This window comes from Crassostrea angulata, chromosome 10 (assembly GCF_025612915.1).
Source record: "Crassostrea angulata isolate pt1a10 chromosome 10, ASM2561291v2, whole genome shotgun sequence".
NCBI classification, from domain to species: domain Eukaryota; kingdom Metazoa; phylum Mollusca; class Bivalvia; order Ostreida; family Ostreidae; genus Magallana; species Magallana angulata.
The window spans coordinates 36,629,282-36,651,244 of NC_069120.1; the positions used below are offsets into that span (position 1 = coordinate 36,629,282).

Below are 21,963 nucleotides of genomic sequence, written 5' to 3' on the forward strand. Positions count from 1 at the left end.
TAAGAAGAGAATATTGCAATATAGAAATAAGCAAGCAATAAAGAATTAAAGAGAATCAAAGTAAAATTAGATAAGCATGAATATGAAAACAATAAAGTGACATGCAAGTCTAAATGTACTGAAGAATAAAGAAGTAAGCATAATAAGAATAAAAGCAAGATACATAGAATTTTGGCGGTAATTCCCTTCCATACAACCTCCTGTAAAAATTATCATACTAGGATGTTTTCCGAAAGATGTAACCGGTCCAATACATTGCGGTCTATATTGATGGACAGTTCAGTAGATTGGTTTCAGTAAATAAGAAAATACAAAGTAGACGAAATATTTAATCTGTATGAAGACAACAGAACTCCTTTGATAAAGTAATGATCACAAATATCAATAACTGACATCAGTGCTATATCAGCTAATAAACATCACAAAAGCACTACACCTTAATTGGACAAAAGGTACTGCTATGTTTCATGTACTGTTAAACCCCTGTCACACCGGAGCTGCGTCCTCACGGCGATCCCGCCGCGTCCTTGAATACAAATGTAATGTAAAACGCCAAGGTAAACGCAGTAGAGTCTCCTAGAGCGCCGTAAGAACGCAACGGCATCTTCGTCCACCGCGGTGGGATCGCCTTAAACATTGAAGAACGCCATGCGACGGCGCGCACTTTGAACATGCACAAACTACGCGCCGTGGCTCGGCGTTCTGATAAACACGCCGTAGAAGCGTAGTGAGGTCGCCGTGACAGCGCCGTAAGATATCCAACAGCGCCACGAGAGCTCCGTCGGCGCGCTCAAGGAACGCAGCTAATCGCAGTGTAGACGCAGTGATAAGTCAATTGCGCTTGCACGGAGACCTCACGGAGTCCTTTGGGATCTCACTGCGTCTCTATCGCGCTCTCACTGCGCATCCATAGCGTTTGAACAAGTTGCTTTCCATTTGGCTGCGTTCACACACACAGCGACCCCAAAGAGCTGTTGCTGCGTTCATCGCGTTCTCGTGACGTTTCTTCTGCGTTTATACCGCGCTCCCACGGCGTTTCTACAGCGTTGTCATCAAGACCACGAAAACTCGAAAAATGGCTGTTGTACAATAACAAGCGATGTAATGATTATCAAACTGGATGTAGATGACTATTTAAAAAGTAGAATTTGCTAATATTCCAAGACCTATCAATGGACGTAGATGGAATTCATGCCATTTGGTTCTGATGTTTTCAAATCTATTCTATGTTTTCTAACAACTAATAACGGAATTTTTTTTGTAGACGTGACTACTAAAAGCTTTATCCTAGTCCTTCACAAATTGTTAAGAAGTAACTATCTTTCAATATTACAATGTACCTTTTCATAAAATCAAAACAATTTTTTAATCATTTGTTTACTAGTTGTAAATTCTTGTTTGTTTCCCATACAGTTGTACAAATTAATATTAACCTACCAAGAAGTAGAGAACGTCTTGTGCACGCAGTCAGCGTGGAAGCGCGGTAAAATCTCCTCGCACGCCATGAGCGCGCGGCGGAGACTCAGCGAGAGCGCAGTTAATCGCCAAGTAGAACACCGTGGAAACGCAGTTACACGCCGTGGGAGCTCCGTAAGAACGCCTCGGTCGCCGTAATAGGACGCCGTGACGACTCCACTTGTAAAATTTTCAAATACAACGGTACATTTTTTCTTAATTTTCCTTGCGATCCTACGGCGATTCCATGAATATTACAACGCCGTGAACACGCTGTGGGGACGCAGCTTGGTGTGACAGGGCCTTTAGCAAACAATTGATTTTTTTTTTTTTTTTTTACAAATAAAACACAAATCATGTAAAACGTGTACAGTAGTATAAAGTTGTAGGAATAACGTGATTCAGGATTTGCAGCATTATGCAGAGATATTATACAATTAATGTATACCATTGAAAGAGTCGGCAAGATTCCAGTTACCCGAGAGCTAGTTTATTTCCCGAGGAGAAGCTAAGAGAAAAACTGAGTATGCTGTTTCAGAGAATCGGCAAAATATATTGAATTGCTCTATCAATGTAAATAGTGAAAAAATAATAATAAATGTTATAATAATACATTCTGTTTTATCTATGTACATATATTAGTTTAGTAAGTGGCTTTCAATCTTAGACTGATGTTCCGAATTACTTCGGTATTTACTGTTGTGAGAGTATATCCTGTATTCTCCTATGTGTAGCAGTTTGTATGTTGTTGAATGGATACTGCGCGAGTGACTGTTTGTATGAATATAAAGCAGCTTGGAGGTTCCCTGTGATCTGTTGACAGATCCCAAGGATCTCCCAGGAGATATCTCTGAGTAAATGAGGTACATACAGTCCCTGATCATGGTGGACTAGGACCTGTAGCTCATCTAGAGCTGCTTGTGATAATGTTGTATCAACGTGTCTGTAACACAAGAACTCCAGGAAATGTAACATTACAAACACTGGGATAAATAATTGAGGCTTATTCTTATCATGCAGAGCAGGCTGTTGTTCCAGTAATAGATCACTAATATAACCGATTCTGTTATCAAGTCTAACATCTTTTGCTACGGCCTGTCTCATCTTTGTAGACCAGGACTGTCCCCCTACAGCCTCAGTATACCTCTCTCTGTCTACATGGTCCCTATACATCAGATACGGTTGTGCTAACTTGACCTTTGTCATCTCTAAAACAAATAAAGCTTCCCTGTATCGGAGTGTATTGTAATAATACATGGCAATGTACAACATATCAGAAACACACCCAAACTTGGCTGCTAATTTCAGCAATTGACAGGACAATTTGTCCGCAATATATAGCTGTTTATTGAAACCGGTGTTAGTGTATATATTTTGTAATTGAAATGCAGTATACTGAAATATGGTGGCTGTAAATGTCCGTATCGTAACAGCTTGATAGTGTGTCAAGGGTGAATATACCAACTGTTCTATGGTGTGCATGGCTTTGATAAGGCCAAATAGGTTTTTTGTGCATAAGCTAACTAAATCTAACTCTCTGCCAAGTTCTACATCATAATCAACTTGAGACCTCAATGTACTCTCATCGGTACAAATAGAAAGTGTAGGATCGTACAGGACATCAATGATGTAGGACCTAATAGAGGAACTCTGTAACAGACAGGCTAGACCTTTCTTGTACAATTCATGTAACTGTAGGAACAATCTGTTTTGTGCTGGGCCATGGATCTTTGTCAGAAACAGGTTGTTTTGTGGTATGAAAAAGTTAGGACAAACTCCCTCATACACCCATTTAAGGAGGAGTTTAAAGCAGACCCAGAAACCAGCCAGGAGATTTTGTGGACACCAGTGAGGCAGTGTGTTTTGTTGAATTGCCCAGAAAACTGTTGTCTTCATGTGATAGGAACACAGCAGTTTATTGGTGTCTTCTGATTGTTGATACATTACTTCTTTTAGAAAAAGTTTTAACAATCCATAAGTCAAAAACTGACAGTGGTTCATTGAGTTCACAACTTTATATTCTGCCTGAGAAAATGAAATTCTCCATTCTTCATTTGTATGTGGTCCTAATGGGTGTCCAATTGCTACAAAGTGACATCCATTCCTGATGATGTCATCAACAACTTCAGGGTCAGGCCATGAGTGACATCTGTCTATCCATGAGGAGGCAGACGGAGGCCAACAGTCACTAACAAAACTCAAAGCAGTGTCAAATTCGATATCTGCGATTATCCCTGCTATATGAGCACTACCACAGGGTCCATGTACGACAGAATTAGGAATAACTGACGAACATGTCAACTGTCTGTATGTAGAACTAGATATATATACTCGGTCATTCATTGTGACACATGCTAATTGGACTTCTCTGTATTTTGATCGTGTCAGTAACTCAAGTAAAGCGAATCCTGGTGGGCTCTCAGAGCTGTCAGAGAAAATCAAGGTTGTATTGGCTGTGTTGCAATACTGAGACATGTCTATGATCACTTGGTGGTCGTTTGTCCAGAACATATAGTCAAAATCTGATCCCTTCAGTCTGAAACCTTCTCTGCGACTTCCACTCAGCATCTTAATAACTTTATTATTAGTTTTTATTTGTCTGTTCAGCATATAATCGATGTCCGCTGTCTCCCTCCTTATGGCCACCTCTTTTGAGGTCCCAACCATCTGACACATCCCCACAAACAAGGATTCAGACATGTGCTGCAGTCCATTGCTTCTGTCATTATAATAATATGCATATTTTTCAAAATTTAAAAAGTTAAGAGAAACCTTTTTTATTTTCATTTATATTATATAGAAATCTAGTACATGTATGCTGTTCCAAGTGGCCTGCATATTAAAGCAATGCATCTTTACATCTTTTCTTGTTGGGGGGGGGGGGGTATACATGTATGATTATTAACTTTTTTATTTTTGAATTTACGTACCTCATATATTTGCATTTTTGTACTCATTTCACTTGTTTGATTGACCTATCGGAAGTGATACATTTTCCTACTACTGTATAAGCAAAATCAAACGGTAAATTCGATCTGATATAAATGTAATATGTATGTAAGTTCCTATTTTGTCAGATGATATCTAAAACAAGGATCGATAAGTCATTTCACAACATAACATTTTATTGAATCAATTTCCATTCTTAGATTTTATTGATTTAACAGTTTAAAAAAAACATTGTGCACCTTTGCGTTTTGAATAAGATATTTCATAGGAATTTTACTCAGTGGAAAGGATTTTCCATTTGACCTGAAGTAATGTTACATACATTAAAATTCTATATAGCATATTTTACTTTTTTGAATTTGCAATCTATGCCATTTTTAGAAGGACAATTTATTGCTGAAGTAGAGGTGATTTATTTTATAAACTATAATCCTTGGATTGTTAAAAAGTTACATTTACTATTTGAAAATCTTAGTTTTTCAGTTTGTTACATATTCAAAAGGATAAAGGAATTAGCTTTTTTCAGTGAATTAAAGGGGGATAATCATTGTCAGTTTGCTTATTGTCAATTTAGGACATGATGCATACCACCTCTCATTTGTAAACTGACGAGAGCGAGATTAACATAAGCCTTTTTGCTTGTTTTTCAATCTTCAATGTACTGTCATTATAATATGTACATGTATGGTGCAATTTAATAAATAAATATTGCTTAAACTATACCAGCTTTTCATTGTTGGTAAATAAAGAAACATTAAAAATCTAACAATTAACACTCCTTTTTTTCTACTTTCTAATGTTTTGACTACATTAGATAAAAATTAGAAGATTGAAGCTCACTTACATTCTTGATGAAAATGACTCCATTTTGAATGCTTGCCTGTGGAATTACATGCTATTTTTAGGTATGGTAAGTTTCTTATCCAGGTGATGTACTTTCTTTTTGTTTCAACTTTGAAAACTTTTTTTAAAATCCGTTTTGAAGGTTAGTTATCTTTTAAAAAAGAATATATTCAAAAATGAAATTGAATAAATCTTGTGAATAAAGGTAATTTTTCACTTTTCTTCGTATGATATATTAATTACGGAAGTACGGAAGCCCTGGGAGGACATTGACTTACTTCTTAATTGTTATGAGCCCTGGAAGAAGATTGTTATGACTTATTTGTTTTGATTTAATTATCATTTGATAAGACTGTAATGAATAAATATAGCACGTGGTGATGGCGTACCGTTCGACATGGACACTGACAATACTACAGACACTGAAACGTGCTACTACACCATTAAAACGAACCGTACCGTTAACAAAACGAAACGTACCGTTCACAAAATGAACCGTACCGTTCACAAAGCGAACCGTACCGTTCACAAAGCGAACCGCACCGTTCACAAAACGAACCGTACCGTTCACAAAGCGAACCGTACCGTTCAAAAAGCGTAACGAACCGAACCATGCAACTGGTGTAGTAGCACGTTTCAGGGTCTGTAGTTCCAGCGAAGATTGGTTTTTATAAATACAAAGAATATTTTTTATGCACCCGAGACATATACCGGTATTGGTTTTGAATATTCAATGTGTAATTCTGTCACTGTCATGTGCCAACAAACTTTAACTTTCTTTTAGAATAACTATACAGTAAAATTTTGTATGAAAACCGAAATATTTTTACACTGGTCTTTATTTTTGCCCATTTTGAGGGCAAAACAAATATTCTCTACATGAATTTTAATGGTTAAGATTAAAAAACTTTTATCATACTTTAACCTCGAGATTAGTATTTCGGGACATATGTGAATGCATTGTGTTAAATACAAATTCATTTTATTATTCTTTCAAATTTTTAAAAATCTAGGTTTGCTGACTTTCTCGGGATAATAAAAGCAGTAACTGTTGTGCTATGTATCATGATGATTTCATTTACCTGTACATGTATGTATTTTACAAATTTACACTGACTAACAGTTATTCTTTTGAATATTTTGGAATGTACTTAAACTAGGATGAAAAACATTAGAAAGACAAAGATTAAAAACAAAAAAATATACCCAAGAAAAGGAATTATCATATATAAATCTTTCTTTTTTTTCATTATTTCTCAACTTTGAATGCATGTATCTAGAGGGTTGAAGGTCCAATAAACATTTTAAATTATAAGCTCCCTCCCCTTTTGGAAAATTTAAAAAATATCAAATTCGCATTGTAAATTAACAGAGAAAAGACATTAGACCCCACGCCAACCTCCAGTAAAAAAAAACCGTTCCAAGCATAATTTTGGGTAAAATTGTAATAGGCTGTACTTTTAAAAAATATTAATTTTTACCATGCATACATATACAAGTTGGCTTGTACAGGAGAGCATTTTTTTTTTGTATCCAAATGAGATGTATTGAAAATTGATGCTTAGCATAAAAAACAATAAATAATACATGCATTATTTTTTAAACATTTTTATTCTTGAATACAAAATACATATGCCAATATCTATACTTTTTCAGACATCCATTCAATTGAATTGATAAGCCTATTGACTTGGACTGTCATCACACTTTTAGGTGTAAAAACCTTCTTTACCAGGGGTATCTAGGTTCATGTTGAAACATGCTTATATGGTAATTTGGCAGAGAAATGTTGGGGTTTCTAATCCGGAGACTGGAGCTGATTGTCGTAGAGATGAAAAATTAAAACAAAATTAGAAATATCTAGAAAATAACAAAATGAACAAATAAGTATTAAGAATTAAGGATATGTAAGTATTAAGTAATAGGAGGTAAGTATTAAAAATTAATAATTAACAAGTAAGTATTAAATAACAACAAGTAAGTAATAAGTACATGCAAGAAACAAGAAGTACATGTATATACATGTAGCTCAAGTCCTACATATACATATGTAAAACAATTTTGATTTGAATGACTTTATGTTATGAGGGAAGCATTAGATACATAATGTAATTGGTAGTGTCAAGAAAAGGGAGTAATGATTGCTAAATTATTAGGATTTATGCTATCTAAACATGTGCGGAAAGGAATAACACGGATAGTTTAGTTTTATGCCCTGTATATTTGCAGCAGTAACAAAATTAATGATCTGAAATGCCCTTGAACAAGTAATGAAACAGGAAATATTTTAGAAACCATGCTATTGAAAAGGTTCTACACATACGAACCAAATATTTGTACTAATCTTTTGTGATTTGTTAATACGTTGTCTTTTAGAACGTCGTTCAATATATATTCAATGAATAATTCCAAAGATTCATAGGAATGAACTGGGATTTGAACACCGGGTAAAATTTTATTAAGTTCACAAGTTCTTTGAACTCTTCACTACAAGTTTCTTTCTTCTTTCCATACAAATTACATGTACATGTAATACAAACGTTAACATCTACAGCATTCACAGGTGTTTTAAGGTGTTTGTCTGTCTGTCAGTTCAGGCAAAATATACAAGACATCTGGTTTACCAGAAGGCAGTTCAGCATATCCTCTCTGTGGCCGAAATTTATGAGAATTCCTGTGAATTGATATTCTATCCAAATCAGTGTGAAAGGTGTGCATGAAGCAAAGTCACAGACACTCTTTCACAACTGGATTGTCCGAGTTGAACATTCTAGAATCCTTGATATCTTTAAATAAATTAATCCACCAATGAATCCCAAGCTTCTTAAGAACTTACTACGCCTCTTTTCTTTGGTTTGACGTACTTTTACTAAGTACATAAAATGTTTAACACCAGTCATTTGAATGGAATCGAAAAAGAGGTCGCAAACAACTATAATGATTAAGGCTTTTATGTTCTGTTCCCCTTTTAATCCGTAAAACTCTTTGAGCACGTTTTACATGATCTTAGCTTGAAATTTAAAACAGTCTAATGAAATAATGACAATTAAGTCATAATGAATAAGTCGTAACTTAAGAAGTAAGTCAATATGTCCTTCCAGGGCTCATAACAATTAAAAAGTAAGTCAATGTCCTCCCAGGGCTTCCGTAATTATTATATCATACGAAGAAAAGTGAAAAATTACCTCTATTCACAAGTATTTATTCAATTTCATTTTTTAATATATACTTTTTAAGATAACTAACCTTCAAAACGGATTTTAAAAAAGTTTTCAAAGTTGAAACAAAATGAAAGTACATCACCTGGATAAGAAACTTACCATACCTAAAAATAGCATGTATTTCCACAGGTAACAAAAGCATTCAAAATGGAGTCATTTCCACCAAGAATGTAAGTGAAACTCGATCTTCTAATCTTTATCTAATGTAGTCAAAACAATAGAAAGTAGAAAAAGGTGTGTTAATTGATATATTTTTAATGTTTTTTTATTTACCAACAATGAAAAGCTGGTATAGTTTAAACAATATTTATTTAGTAAATTGCATCATACATATTATAATGACAGTACATAGAAGATTGAGAAACAAGCCAAAAGACTTATCTTAATCTCAGTCTCGTCAGTTTACAAATGAGAGGTGGTATGCATCAAGTCCTAAATCGACTATAAGCAAGCTGACAATAATTATCCCCGTTTCATTCACTGAAAAAAGCTAATTCTTTTATCCTTTTGAATATGCAACAAAAACTGAAAAACTAAGATTTTCAAATAGTAAATGTAAATTTTTAACTATCCAAGGAATATAGCTTATAAAATTAATCACCTCTACTTCAGCATTAAATTGTCCTTCTAAAAATGGCATAGATTGCAAATTCAAAAAAGTAGAATATGCTATATAGAATTTTATTGTATGTAACATTATTTCAGGTCAAATGGAAAATCGTTTCCACTGTGCAAAATTCCTATGAAATCTCATTAAAAACACAAAGGTGCACAATGTTTCTTAAAACTATTAAATTAATAACATCTAAGAATGGAAATTGGTTCAATAAAATGTTATGTTGTGAAATGACTCATCGGTCCTTGTTTTAAATATCATCTGACAAAATAGAAACTTACATACACATTACATGTAAATCAGATCGATTTTTCGGTTTGATTTTGCTTATACGGTAGTGAGAAAATGTATCACGTCTGATAGGTCAATCAAGTGAAATAAGTACAACAAGTGAAAAGCTGTCAATGTGACAGCAAACCGGGTGTTCTTTTATGTGAACTGTATCCACAATCCATGTCAACCCGTATCCAGTGAAATGGATGAGGTGAAAGGGTACCCTATATGCAATATTTTGCCAAAAATGACTAAGTTCAAAAGCTGGTATTTTTTTCCAAAAATAATCAGAAATCAAAATCCTAGCAATATGCACACCACTGATATATGTACAATTGATCTACAAAAGAACAACTTCCTATCTTGAAAACTGTAGGAGGAGTTATCCGTACAATGAGGGTACCCTATATGCAATATTTTGCCAAAAAATGACTAAGTTCAAAAGCTGGTATTTTTTCATAAATTATCAGAAATCAAAATCCTAGCAATATGCACACCTTTGATATATGTACAATTGATCTGCAAAAGAACAACTTCCTATCTTGAAAACTGTAGGAGGAGTTATCCGTACAATGATGGTACCTTTTGGCAGCCGCCCGCCCGCCCGCCATTTTCACAATTTTAATAACCGGGTTTTTCCGTTGGAAAAACTCGGTTAAAAATGCAAATATATGAGATAAATTCAAAACTAGAAAGTTAATAATCATATACCCCTCCTACAAAAAAGATGTGTATCAATACGTTGTAAAGATGCATTGCTTTAATATGCAGGCCACTTGGAACAAAATACATGTACTTGATTACTATATGATATGATGCATAAAATGTAAATGAAAAAAACCCACAAGATTTCCCTTAACTTCTTAAATTTTAAAAATTATTATAATGACAGAGGCAATGGACTGCAGCACATGTCAGAGTCCTTGTTTGTGGGGATGTGTCAGATGGTTGGGACCTCAAAACAGGTGGCCATAAGGAGGGAGACAGCGGACATCAACGATATGTTGCTTTGACAAATAATAACTAATAAAGAGGTCATGGAGATGTTGAGTGGTAGTCACAGAGAAGGATTTAGACTGAAGGGATCCGGTTTCGACTATATGTTCTGGCCAAACGACCACCGAGTGATCATAGACATGTCTCAGTATTGCAACACAGCCAATACAACCTTGATTCTCTCTGACAGCTCTGAGAGTCCACGAGGATTCGCTTTACTTGAGTTACTGACACGGTCAAGAGACAGACAAGTCCAATTAGCATGTGTCACAATGAATGACCGAGTATATATTTCTAGTTCTACATACAGACAGTTAACAATTTCGTCAGTTCTTCCAAATTCTATCGTACATGGACCCTGTGGTAGTGGTTATATAGGAGAGATAATCGAATATGACCTTGCTTGGAGTTTTGTTAGTGAATGTTGGCCTCCGTCTGCCTCCTCATGGATAGACAGATGTCACTCATGGCCTGGCCCTGAAGTTGTTGATGACATCATCAGAAATGGATTTCACTTTGTAGCAATTGGACACCCATTAGGACCACATACAAATGAAGAATGGAGAATTTCGTTTTCTCAGGCTGAATATAAAGTTGTCAACTCAATGAACCATTGTCAGTTTTTGACGTATGGATTGTTAAAATTTTTTCTAAAAGAAGTAATGAATCAACAATCAGAAGACACCAATAAACTGTTGTGTTCCTATCATATGAAGACAACAGTTTTCTGGGCAATTCAACAAAGTACACTGTCTCAGTGGTGTCCACAAAATCTCCTAGCTAGTTTCTGGGTCTGTTTTAAACTTCTCCTTAAATGGGTGTATGAGGGAGTTTGTCCTAACTTTTTCATACCACAAAACAACCTGTTTCTGACAAAGATCCATGGCCCAGCACAAATCAGATTGTTCCTACAGTTACATGAATTGTACAAGAAAGGTCTATCCTGCCTTTTACAGAGTTCCTCTATCAGGTCCTACATCATTGATGTCCTGTTCAACCAATACACTTTCTATTTGTACAGATGAGAGTGCATTGAGAGCTCAAGTTGATGATGATGTAGAACTTGTCCAGAATCATCTTTACTTTCCTTTATCATAAATGACCTATGTGACCTTCTTAAAACCATGCACACCATAGAACAGTCGGTATATTCACCCCTGACACACTACCAAGCTGTTACAATACGGGAACTTACAGCCTCCTTATTCAAGCATACTGCTTTTCAGTTACAAAATATATTGTACACTAACACAGGTTGCAATAAACAGCTTTATATTGCGGACAAAATGTCCTGTCAAATGCTGAAATTAGCAATCAAGTTTGGGTGTGTTTCCGATATGTTGTACATTGCAATGTATTATTACAAGACACTGCGATACAGGGAAGCTGTATTTGTTATAGAGATGACAAGGGTCAAGTTAGCACAGCCGTATCTGAAGTATAGGGACCATGTAGACAGAGAGAGGTATACTGAGGCTGTAGGGGGACAGTCATGGTCTACAAAGATGAGACAGGCCGTAGCAAAAGATGTTAGACTTGATAACAGAATTGGTTATATCAGTGATCTATAACTGGAACAACAGTCTGCTCTGCATGATAAGACTAAGCCTCAATTATTTATCCCAGTGTTTGTAATGTTACATTTCCTGGAGTTCTTGTGTTACAGACACGTTGATACAACATTATCACAAGCAGCTCTAGGTGAGCTACAGGTCCTAGTCCACCATGATCAGGGACTGTATGTACCTGATGTAATCGGAGACATCTCCTGGGAGATACTGGGGATCTGTCAACAGATCACAGGTAACCTCCGATCTGCTTTATATTCATACAAACAGTCACTCATGTACGAAAGCCGAGAAGGATCATTCGAGATTCGAGATTCGAAATACGAGATTCGAAATACGAGATTCGAGATTCGAAATTCGAGATTCAATATCTAAATTAACCAATCAAATCATGGATCTGAAACCTGTATCCTAGCAACATCAAACTGTTCTAAATAAAGATCATTCGTACATGCTCTTTCCTACAAATAAATTCTTAATAGCTCTTATATAGTGGTTATAAAATGGTAAAATTAACATTGATGAATTAACCCCACACAGTATAAACAATTAAATTAGAAATAACACTGTTGGCTTTGCGAATCTAAGTGGTTTTGTTTGCCCTGTATGTATTTCCCCCCGAACAATTTTAACCCGAAGTGTATTCGCCCAAACTGTGTAAAAATCGGCTCGCGAAGAAAGATCTGTTTAATCTAAATGTTTTAGCTATGAAACGAAACTCAATGTAATAATCGACATGTCAAAATATAGGTTATGATAAGTTTTTAAACCATAGAAGATATAATGATTTACAACCTCAAAGACAAAAATCCAGATAAGAATAGTGTATTGTAGGGTATGGCACTGCCATTGTCGATATGAGAGAGAGAGAGAGAGAGAGAGAGAGAGAGAGAGAGAGAGAGAGAGAGAGAGAGAGACAGACAGACAGACAGACAGACAGACAGACAGACAGACACAGAGAGAGTTTTGTAGTGTCAAATTCAGTTTTGATTTAGAATTTGAAATTGATTGGATTTGTTACAAGCATATATAGACAATAATTAAGCCTCTAAAACGAGAAAAGAGAGGAGGTAGCTAGGGTAGGGCAGACCAACTAGCAAGCTTTAATTTTAACGGTGTTAGCGCACCTGTGATTTACATCGACTCTCTCTCTCTTTCCCCTCTCTCTCTCTCTCTCTCTCTCTCTCTCTCTCTCTCTCTCTCTCTCATCACCTAGCATTTCTTTTTCCGTGAGGGGGTTTTGGGTATTTGTGATGTCTTACATTAGCTAGCGAAAATGAAATTTTCTTTAAATTGTGTGCGGATGTTGTACGCCAATAATCTGTTTTCAGTATATGCATTTCAAGAGGGGGGGGGGGGCTATATAGTCCTAATTAATTTGCAGGCACGTAGCATCAGGGGGGGCCAGGGGGGGCCAGGCCCCCCCACTTTTTCTTGCAGCAACATTTTTTTTAAAATTTGCATATAAAAAAATGTATTATAATGGAGTTGGCCCCCCCACTTTTTTGGAAGTTAGTAAAAAATTGATATGAAAATAAGGAAATGAGTAGTCAAATTGAAGTTGCCCCCCCCCCCCCCCCCCCCCCCCACGGATTAGGAAATTCATGATTTGGAGGTCAAAATTTTTGGTAGGGAAGATTTTTTTTTTTGGAAGTATAGTTGAGCCTACCCCCCCCCCCCCCCCCCCCCCCCCCCCACGGATTAGGATTTTGAAGATTTTGGAAAGTATAAAATTTTCCCTTTTTTTTTTTTGCTTGTCAAAATTAAATTTTTTGGATGGGTCTGGCCCCCCCACTTTCAAAAACGATGCTACGTGCCTGATTTGTCAGTTATTCTGTCCCCACTTTGCTTTCTCTTCGTTTTCCAGGTTTTTTTTATTTGGCTCGGCAAATTAATATAAAACTTTCTGTGTAGCTCCATAACGATGCACTGTAGATAAATTATGAGTAGTTTTTCTTTTGATAAACAGGTACATATCCGTACTTGATTTTTAATTTGACTCTTATAATCGGATTTAATATTCCAATAATTATAGGGTAGGAAAGAGTAGACGGGACTTTTTTGCGCATATCCTACTGTACCATTCATTCAACACAGGTATTAGCACTCATCGAGTTCGACTTGCTTTCCTTTTCTTTCATCCACTGGATTTAAAGCTATTGATTTTTGAAAATATTTTGAATTTATGGCCTGATTATATATAAATTAGAGCTGCGCTGGTGCATATATTTACCCAAATGGACCAAAATATAACCAAATGAATCTAAAAATTTTGACAAAATTAGTTTTAAACGTCCGACTCTTTTTCAATTCCAATCGGGTATGTCCTTTAGAAAAATCTTGAACCACACACATTTTAGCAAATAAAACGACAATTGTTTCACTTTTTATGGGGAGGGAGGTGGTGCCGGTAAAGGACATGTATTGCTTGTGGCAGTTGTGCTATACTCTCATTTGTTATAATAGGTAATACTACATGTACATATTGATATAAAATGAAAGTTTCCAATTACACTGTACATAGCTTCTATCACGCATTTTGACCCGTGCGATAGTTTAAAACAATTTTCAAAGCATTTAGTGTAATTCAACCGATCATTTTTGAAATTTAATTTTCTGGATCCCCGCCTGATACGTCCGCCTTCTTGTATATTAGAATTACATGTACGTTGACCATATGTACACATTAACTTAATCGGCTATGTTATGGGACGATAACATTTTTTATCAATGTTTTTGCGGGATATGTAACAAATAAAAGCCTATTTGTGGGTTTTTGCACTGATTATTTGAGATAATTTGCCGCCTTCTTTTATGCATTCCACACACCACTCACAGTTTCTTTATTTGGTGTTCTGTGTGTATGGCGACAAATTGGTAAATTTGCACCACTCACCCCTTGTAGCTTCATCCTGATTACATTTTATCTGGCTAAGTGTAATGTAGTAGTATATTAAATACACACATCTTTGTTTGCAGTGCTTATTTACATCTTTAGAGATTTACTTACAAAAAAAGTAAACATTTGTATGACTTATATGTAATTATTGTCAATTTTGGTGGGGTGGGGGGTAGGAAACTACAGAGAAACTTAACTTGGCTGTGAAACATATGCTTTTATTCTTTCTTGTTGATATATCAATGAATGAATTATAACAAAATATATGTACAACAATTAATTTTGAAATATTCATGCACAATCAAATAAAGGGTTTTACTGTTCTCTGCACAAGAAAAATCGGCAATGTGAACAAATTGGCACCCTATCATCCCTACCTTTAATTGTAGAGAGTAGGTATCCTTCTATATTGAAAATTCCAAAAGTAAGACTCGTAATAAGTTGTTTACTGAGGAAAAGGGAAAAAAAATTGTATTTATTAATAATTCCGTATGATGTGATAATATCTCAATGATTTGTTTATAATCATAGTACTAGTGTATCACTGTATGCATACATAAAAACGATAAGTAATGCTTATATTTATTAGTGAAACAGGACAGATTATTCATATTTAGATTATTTAGATACATGTACTAATCTTAATGCGGGGATCTAGAAAGGAGGGGGTCAGGGGATCTGGACCCCCTCCTCGGGAAAATTGGAGCTTATTAAATTTACATAGTAAAATTTTTTAAAATTGGCCTAGGACCCCCTACAGAAAAAATTAGCTACGCTTATGAAGTTCTCTACCATAACCGCATTTTTACAAAAAAGGGGTGAATAAACCCGGGTTTTAAACTATTACTGGTGGTGAAATACCTTAGGGTTCAAACGCATCAGGTGGAAATGCACCAGGTCAAACAAAATCACTTAGATCTGCGAAGCACACTGCATTATTACTAGTCTACTTAGATATTCTGTGTAAAAGTAAATACAAATAATTATTTAGTTAGGTAGGGAGAAGTGAACATAGCATTTATATGTATATAAGAGCATGTACGTATGATTTTTATTTAGAACAGTTTGATGTCGCTAGGATACATATTTTCAGATCCTTGATTTGATTGGTTAATTTAGATATTGAATCTCGAATTTCGAATCTCGAATCTCGTATTTCGAATCTCGTATTTCGAATCTCGAATCTCGAATGATCCTTCTCGGCTTTCGTACTCATGCAGTATCCATTCAACAACATACAGACTGCTACACGTAGGAGAATACAAGATATAGTCTCACACCACTAAATACATGTACTTTCTTTTACTAATTAACAATTTTTGATTGTCAATGAGTCCATGACTAATTATACTTTGTCCCGAGCTATTGCTTCCATCGCTTTTTGCTTGATATTTCAATAATAGTAAATACCTTTGTGCTCAAACTACGTTCATCCGCTTATATGAAAAATTTCCAGATTATCTGTTTTGAAACGCCCCCTCTACCGCTTCAGGTTTCAATACACATCCCATAAATGAAAGTCTACGGAGATTTTGCATTGCATCAGCCATTATCAAGCCCGGATGATAACGTTAAAAAATTGCGCGAAGTATTCCGAGTGTATTCCAAATGAAGAAAAGATGTAAACATTTCCCATTATAAATCTCCGTAAGAAAATTGTTTTCGTTCCTGTCAAATTTTATAAGTGAAAAGGGATAATTGTTAAATGAAGATATCTTGGATATATTCCCTTTCATCGATTTCAATTGTAATTCTTTCACAGGTTTGTGTATTTTTATTAAAAATCACTTAAAAGTGATGGAAGCAATAACTTGGGACAGACTTTTTATAATAAAAGACAATACCTATATAATTCGGAACACCAGTCTGAGATTGAAAGCCACTAATAAAACTAATATATATATATATATATATATATATATATATATATATATATATATATATATATATATATATATATATATATATATATATCTGTGTGTGTGTGTGTGTGTGTGTGTGGGGGGGGGGGGGGGGGGCTTGTAAACACATGAAACTCAGTACACAAGACTTTACACCACTATGTCACTACACTGCTTTCTAAGCATCCTAATGAAATTTTTGGAACAAATTTGTAGAAGAGGGACTTCTCTTATGATTCAACGGGGTCAATTACCCTTTAAATCTTTATATTTATAGTTTGAATTTTCACCTGGATTCCACTACATTTGACCACGTGACTCTTCAATGACACACACACGATTCTCACTACGTTGTCAGTGTTGAGATACACACATGAAACCGACTACTACATACTCATTTCATTTATTTCACCTCAATGAGGACTTAATGCACATATTACTATATGTACTTTGAGTACATGACTATTGAAACACCTGTCCAAAATGTGTAGTTGAAAGTGCATGCAGCCAGCAGCTAATCTTTTCTTGCATCAAATGGAATTATTTTTAAAACATATTATGGACACTTGGGACCAAGAAATGTATGTGCTTTATCAATTGGCCAGGGGAAGCATGCATAGACACAATTGATCCTTTTAGGCAAAGCTGTACGTATGTCAAGAACAAAGTATTTATTCCATTATGAAAACCTTTATTTTGAAAATTAATGACATGACAACTACATTAATTAAATTTTATTTTCAAAAGGTTCAGAACAGATGCATTAAAAAAAAATAAGAATGAAAAAAAAATTTATGTGCAAAGAGAGAAACATGATTGGGAAATTTCATTACTCAATACTGAATTATCATAATATGCATTACCGGTATATAAAAAAAAACATACCGGTACATGCATTTCATTTCATATCAAGCACATGTTAATAATTACTGTGATTTTAATGATCTAAAATAGCAGTGAAGCAAAAATTCAATCCAAAATTTTGCATAAAAGCATTTATGATTCACTTAGTACAGTTTGACCAAGGCAATCACTAGTTTGGAACAGTAAAAGATACAAAACATGTGCAAGAATTCTTTCAATGTTAATATATACATTTGTTTAAAAAATGCAGTGCATAAAAACACAAACATTGTTTTTGAAAGTGATTTCAAGAAATAATATACTGTATTTGAAGCACATAAAGTATGAAAAGTTATATGAAACCCTTGTTAATATTTTCAATAAATGACATAACAAGTACATTTACCAATTATTGAATCTAATTTCATTTTAATACTGTAACGTTGAGAACAGTCTTTTCATAAAAATTAATAATCAAGGAATATGTATTTCCAAAAAGACAGACAATATTGGCAAACATCCTCAATAACCAGTACATAAGAAAATACATGTGCATGCATTTCATTTGATATCAAACTCTTGATCAAAGTTTTTTCATATCAGTAAACAATTGATAACCATTAATAGAAGTGAAGTACAAACTTATACAATCCTGATTCACTTACGGTTTGATCAAGGCAGTCATTAGTTCAGTACAGTAAAAAATACAAAACATATGCAACAATTCTTTTAATGTTACTAAGTTAAATGCAATCAGTGATAGAATACATATGCAGTGGATTGAAAAAATGTATGCGTAACCAAAACTGGTTTTGCAAGTGATTACAAGAAATAACATTTTATATGAAAGAGGGCATCTCTAATAGGCATTTAAGAAATACCAAATACATGTACACATTTTTTCAAAGAACAAATGAAATGAAACATGAACAAGCAATAACAGTTTGTATTAAAACAGAAAATTTTAAGGCCTAGATCTAGAACAATCATGACGTCATAATTGATGTGATGAATCTTTTTTTTTGTACTTTACGACTTTAAATAAGTTCTGTAGAAAATCAAAGTTTCTAATTGAATTATGGGGGAAAAAACCCTAATACTTATATTCAAATTGACATTATTCTGAAGGGGAGGACAAGAGTTTATTTGATGCCGTTTTCGGAGTGCCTGCAAGCATACTATACATATTTCATTAGTCATAAAAAGGACAAAACTACAAGATTTTTTACTTCCTTCCTTCACATTATATTCAAATTGACACTTAAAAACATGATTTTTCATTGTGTTTATTACAAGATTAAGCTCTAGTACACCCTCTCAATGTTATTGTTATGAAGCATCATTGAAAAAAAATTATATCCTGAATTTCATAAACCTGTAGTCATCTTTCATTTACTAGATCTTGACCTTCGATCATCACAAACTAAATTTACCATTAAGTTTTTCAAAATTACAAGACTGACAAATTACACTAAATTACATTTTATCAACTAGTTTTTTGTTTTCACGTTTTTGAGTTGTAATTAAATTTTTTACTGCAAATTTGATCTGCTTCCATGGAAATTTTGCCAAGCATGACTCCTTTTTCATTGCATTAAGACACTCCAACTGACAAGGAGTCTTCCCTTGGATAATGTTCCTTCTGAAAAGCTTCTTCAGGGCACCTTTCTCAGTAGGTGTCCAGTGGTGCCTGGGAGTTGGTGCTGAAACCAAAAAAAACAAGCACTTGTCATTTGAAAATATATATTGCAGAATGTGTTTCAAAAGTAAAAGAACTTCAGATACATGTACTTTATCGACATTTGAAATAGAAAAGAAACGATGAAAGAAAGCACAAAGATAATACCTGATTTTGGTTTCTTTTTTACAGGCCCTTGGGAACCTTAATTAAAAAAAAAACTACATTAATTTCTTAATTATGCTTCATTGAATTAAATTAAGGAAAAGGAACAAGATATCTATGTACCAATGTCTACTAGCAATGTCCCTACTGTGAATAATCAAAATAAGAATAATCAACATTTAACAGGAAGCTGATATCTGGTTTGTTCAAATATGAATATCACACCACATGACATACATTTACAAAGATGGTTTTAAAATTTCAAGCATTTGCGATTGATAGTTGCTAAGAAATCTGTGGCCATTTTTTCTCTCAAATATCTCACTATAAATAGTCTTCATAAACATGTAACATAAAGTGACAATAGTAGAACAGTATACCCCACCTCCATCAGAGCAGAGATATAAATATACTTTTATCATACACATACCTGGTTCCTGTTCTGCAGACATTGGGGAAACTGGAAAAATTAAAGGAATTGAACAAGTCAGATCATATGCAATAATGCTAAAATAATAACTGTTTTTAACTTCTGTCTCTTTAATATTAATTAAATATTATGAGAAGGGATTTAATGATTGTAATATGATAATGCATTCAAGTCAGAAACTGCAGAATGAATGAATTATTACTCACTTATAGGATATTTTGATTGTAATAGAATTCATAGTTAACAAGTTCAATATTTTTTAAAAGGAAATTCAAGGTGATGTATTAGGCTCTAGCAAAAATAACATGCAGAATCCAGATTTGTATTTTTTATCCTACTCATTGCCTTCAAATAACTAAAAATGCTTGACCAACTTCAATATCATGCATGTATACGGCATGTACACATGCTTTATGTTGCCTATAGGTTTAACTTCTGATGAAATCATAACAAAGATATTTTGAAATTTTACACTATTTTGTGTGACCAATTTACCAATATCCACTGCTTCAATGTATTCTTCATCATCATCCAAGTCTTCTGTTTCCTCTTCATCACTCTCACTGTCTACTGCTTCTGTTTAAAGAAATTAATGTATCATAATAATATACATGTAGTTTTATTGTGTTATCGTAATAAAGTAAATAAATAAATATCGTAATAATAATGCATTTTTAATAACCTTGATTTAAAACCTATTTTTTTTTATTTATTAATTGATTAATACATGTATATTATATCTAGTTTACTGGCATTTACCTTTGTCATCAAGTTGTATTTCATCAAAATCTTTCCCCTTGAATTTGGATATGGATCCATTGTTTAGGCTATGTAGTATCTTTGACACTTTGGCAATCTGCATTGTATCCTCTGGTAATCTATAAAACTGTCGATGGACCCTTATGTCGTGCCCCTGAAAAGTGGCCAAGATATCCTGCGATGTCTCATTTAGGTTGAGTATTTGCGCAAGAGTTGCAAGTTGTTTCCTAAGTTTGGTAGAGGTAATAGCAGTAGGATTATCTACACCTGCCTCCTTTGCAAACCTCCTTAGGCAGTCACTTCCTCTGTATGGAAATTTGGAATCTCCCGGTTTTGAAAACAAACAGTCTCCAGAAACTTTTGCCTTTTCTCTCTGCTGAATAAGGATCTTGATATTCTTCTTCATCTCATCCGTTAGCAAAACGGCCACTTTTCTCCCCCTTTTCCCCTTTATTTCAACTCGAGTATGAGTATTGCACAATTTCTTCTCAAATTCATTTAGTGTGCTTAGTACTACTTCATCAGGTTTTCCACTTCCATTTTCAGCATCAGAAAATTCTTGCAGCTTGATACGTTCAGCCTCCCCACTTCTACGTCGGTTGAATAAAATCAGTTGCGCTAAGCACAACTGTGCCATTTTTGCATATAATGACATGTCAAACTGTACTACGATCTTTTCACAAACTGTCTCCACCTCTTTGGCCAGGTAATTATTCAGTTTGACAACATCTTTAACAACTGGAAGGAGAAGAGGTTTGTTGTATTTCTTTTCACTTAAGGAGGTTAATGCATGTCCCGATATGTCATTGGTCCATTCTGTTTCGTATAAAGTAAGAAATCGGTCTGCTTCTTCAATCTTTGCTCTGTCATTTTCTTTGATACCGTCAGACCGCATATAACGGGCGCACTTTTGTGCCAAATGCCCAATCTTCAGAGCCAAGGATGGACTGGTATAGGTATGAGATTCCTCATCAAATCCAGCTATAGTACGCACATTCTGAATTAAAATATCCCAGTTTTTGCTCAAAAGAGCCTCATCTAAACACTGTATATCTTTTGATAATTTGCATGCAAATAGAAGTCTACCAACTTCTCTTAATTTTTGAGATATGTATTGAGTTTTGTGTGGCTCGTGGCCATGTTTTTCAAACAGTCTCCGACCATAATCTAGAATTCTAGGATCTGATTGAATTATCACTTTAACTTCATCATCTCTCATGGTAAGTAGTACTTTTTTGAAAAGCCCATCTTGACATTTTCTGATTGGAAGTAAAAGGCGACCTTTCTGTACAGGATTTTGGCTTTTCTTTTCAGATAAACAGTATTTACTGTGTTTCCACATGTCAGTTTTCTTATAAAAGGCCTTG

General features: G+C 34.5%; 2 protein-coding genes and 1 pseudogene across 2 annotated transcripts in view; 1 reads left to right on the plus strand and 2 right to left on the minus strand.

Annotated features, from left to right (window-relative positions):
- Positions 1–316: 316 nt before the first annotated feature.
- On the minus strand, positions 317–5,309 carry LOC128164685 (uncharacterized). Its single transcript, XM_052828667.1, has 2 exons — positions 5,249–5,309; positions 317–4,174 (listed from the first exon to the last, which is right to left on the minus strand). Exons 1-2 carry the CDS (start codon positions 5,269–5,271, stop codon positions 2,149–2,151), a joined length of 2,049 nt encoding a protein of 682 aa, XP_052684627.1. The 5' UTR covers positions 5,272–5,309; the 3' UTR covers positions 317–2,148.
- Positions 5,310–8,615: 3,306 nt separating this feature from the next.
- LOC128165955 (uncharacterized) lies at positions 8,616–17,050 on the plus strand (annotated as a pseudogene).
- A 301-nt stretch (positions 17,051–17,351) lies between these two features.
- Positions 17,352–21,963, minus strand: part of LOC128165956 (uncharacterized) — a 10,751-nt gene continuing 6,139 nt past the window's right edge. Inside the window, exons 11-15 of the mRNA XM_052830886.1 lie at positions 20,597–21,963; positions 20,333–20,413; positions 19,838–19,867; positions 19,411–19,446; positions 17,352–19,267 (exon numbers count right to left, since the gene is read on the minus strand). The exon at positions 20,597–21,963 is cut by the window's right edge and continues 430 nt beyond it. Coding sequence (XP_052686846.1) covers positions 19,041–19,267; positions 19,411–19,446; positions 19,838–19,867; positions 20,333–20,413; positions 20,597–21,963 — 1,741 coding nt within the window. The 3' untranslated portion in view covers positions 17,352–19,040. The remainder of the gene's footprint in view (positions 19,268–19,410; positions 19,447–19,837; positions 19,868–20,332; positions 20,414–20,596) is intronic.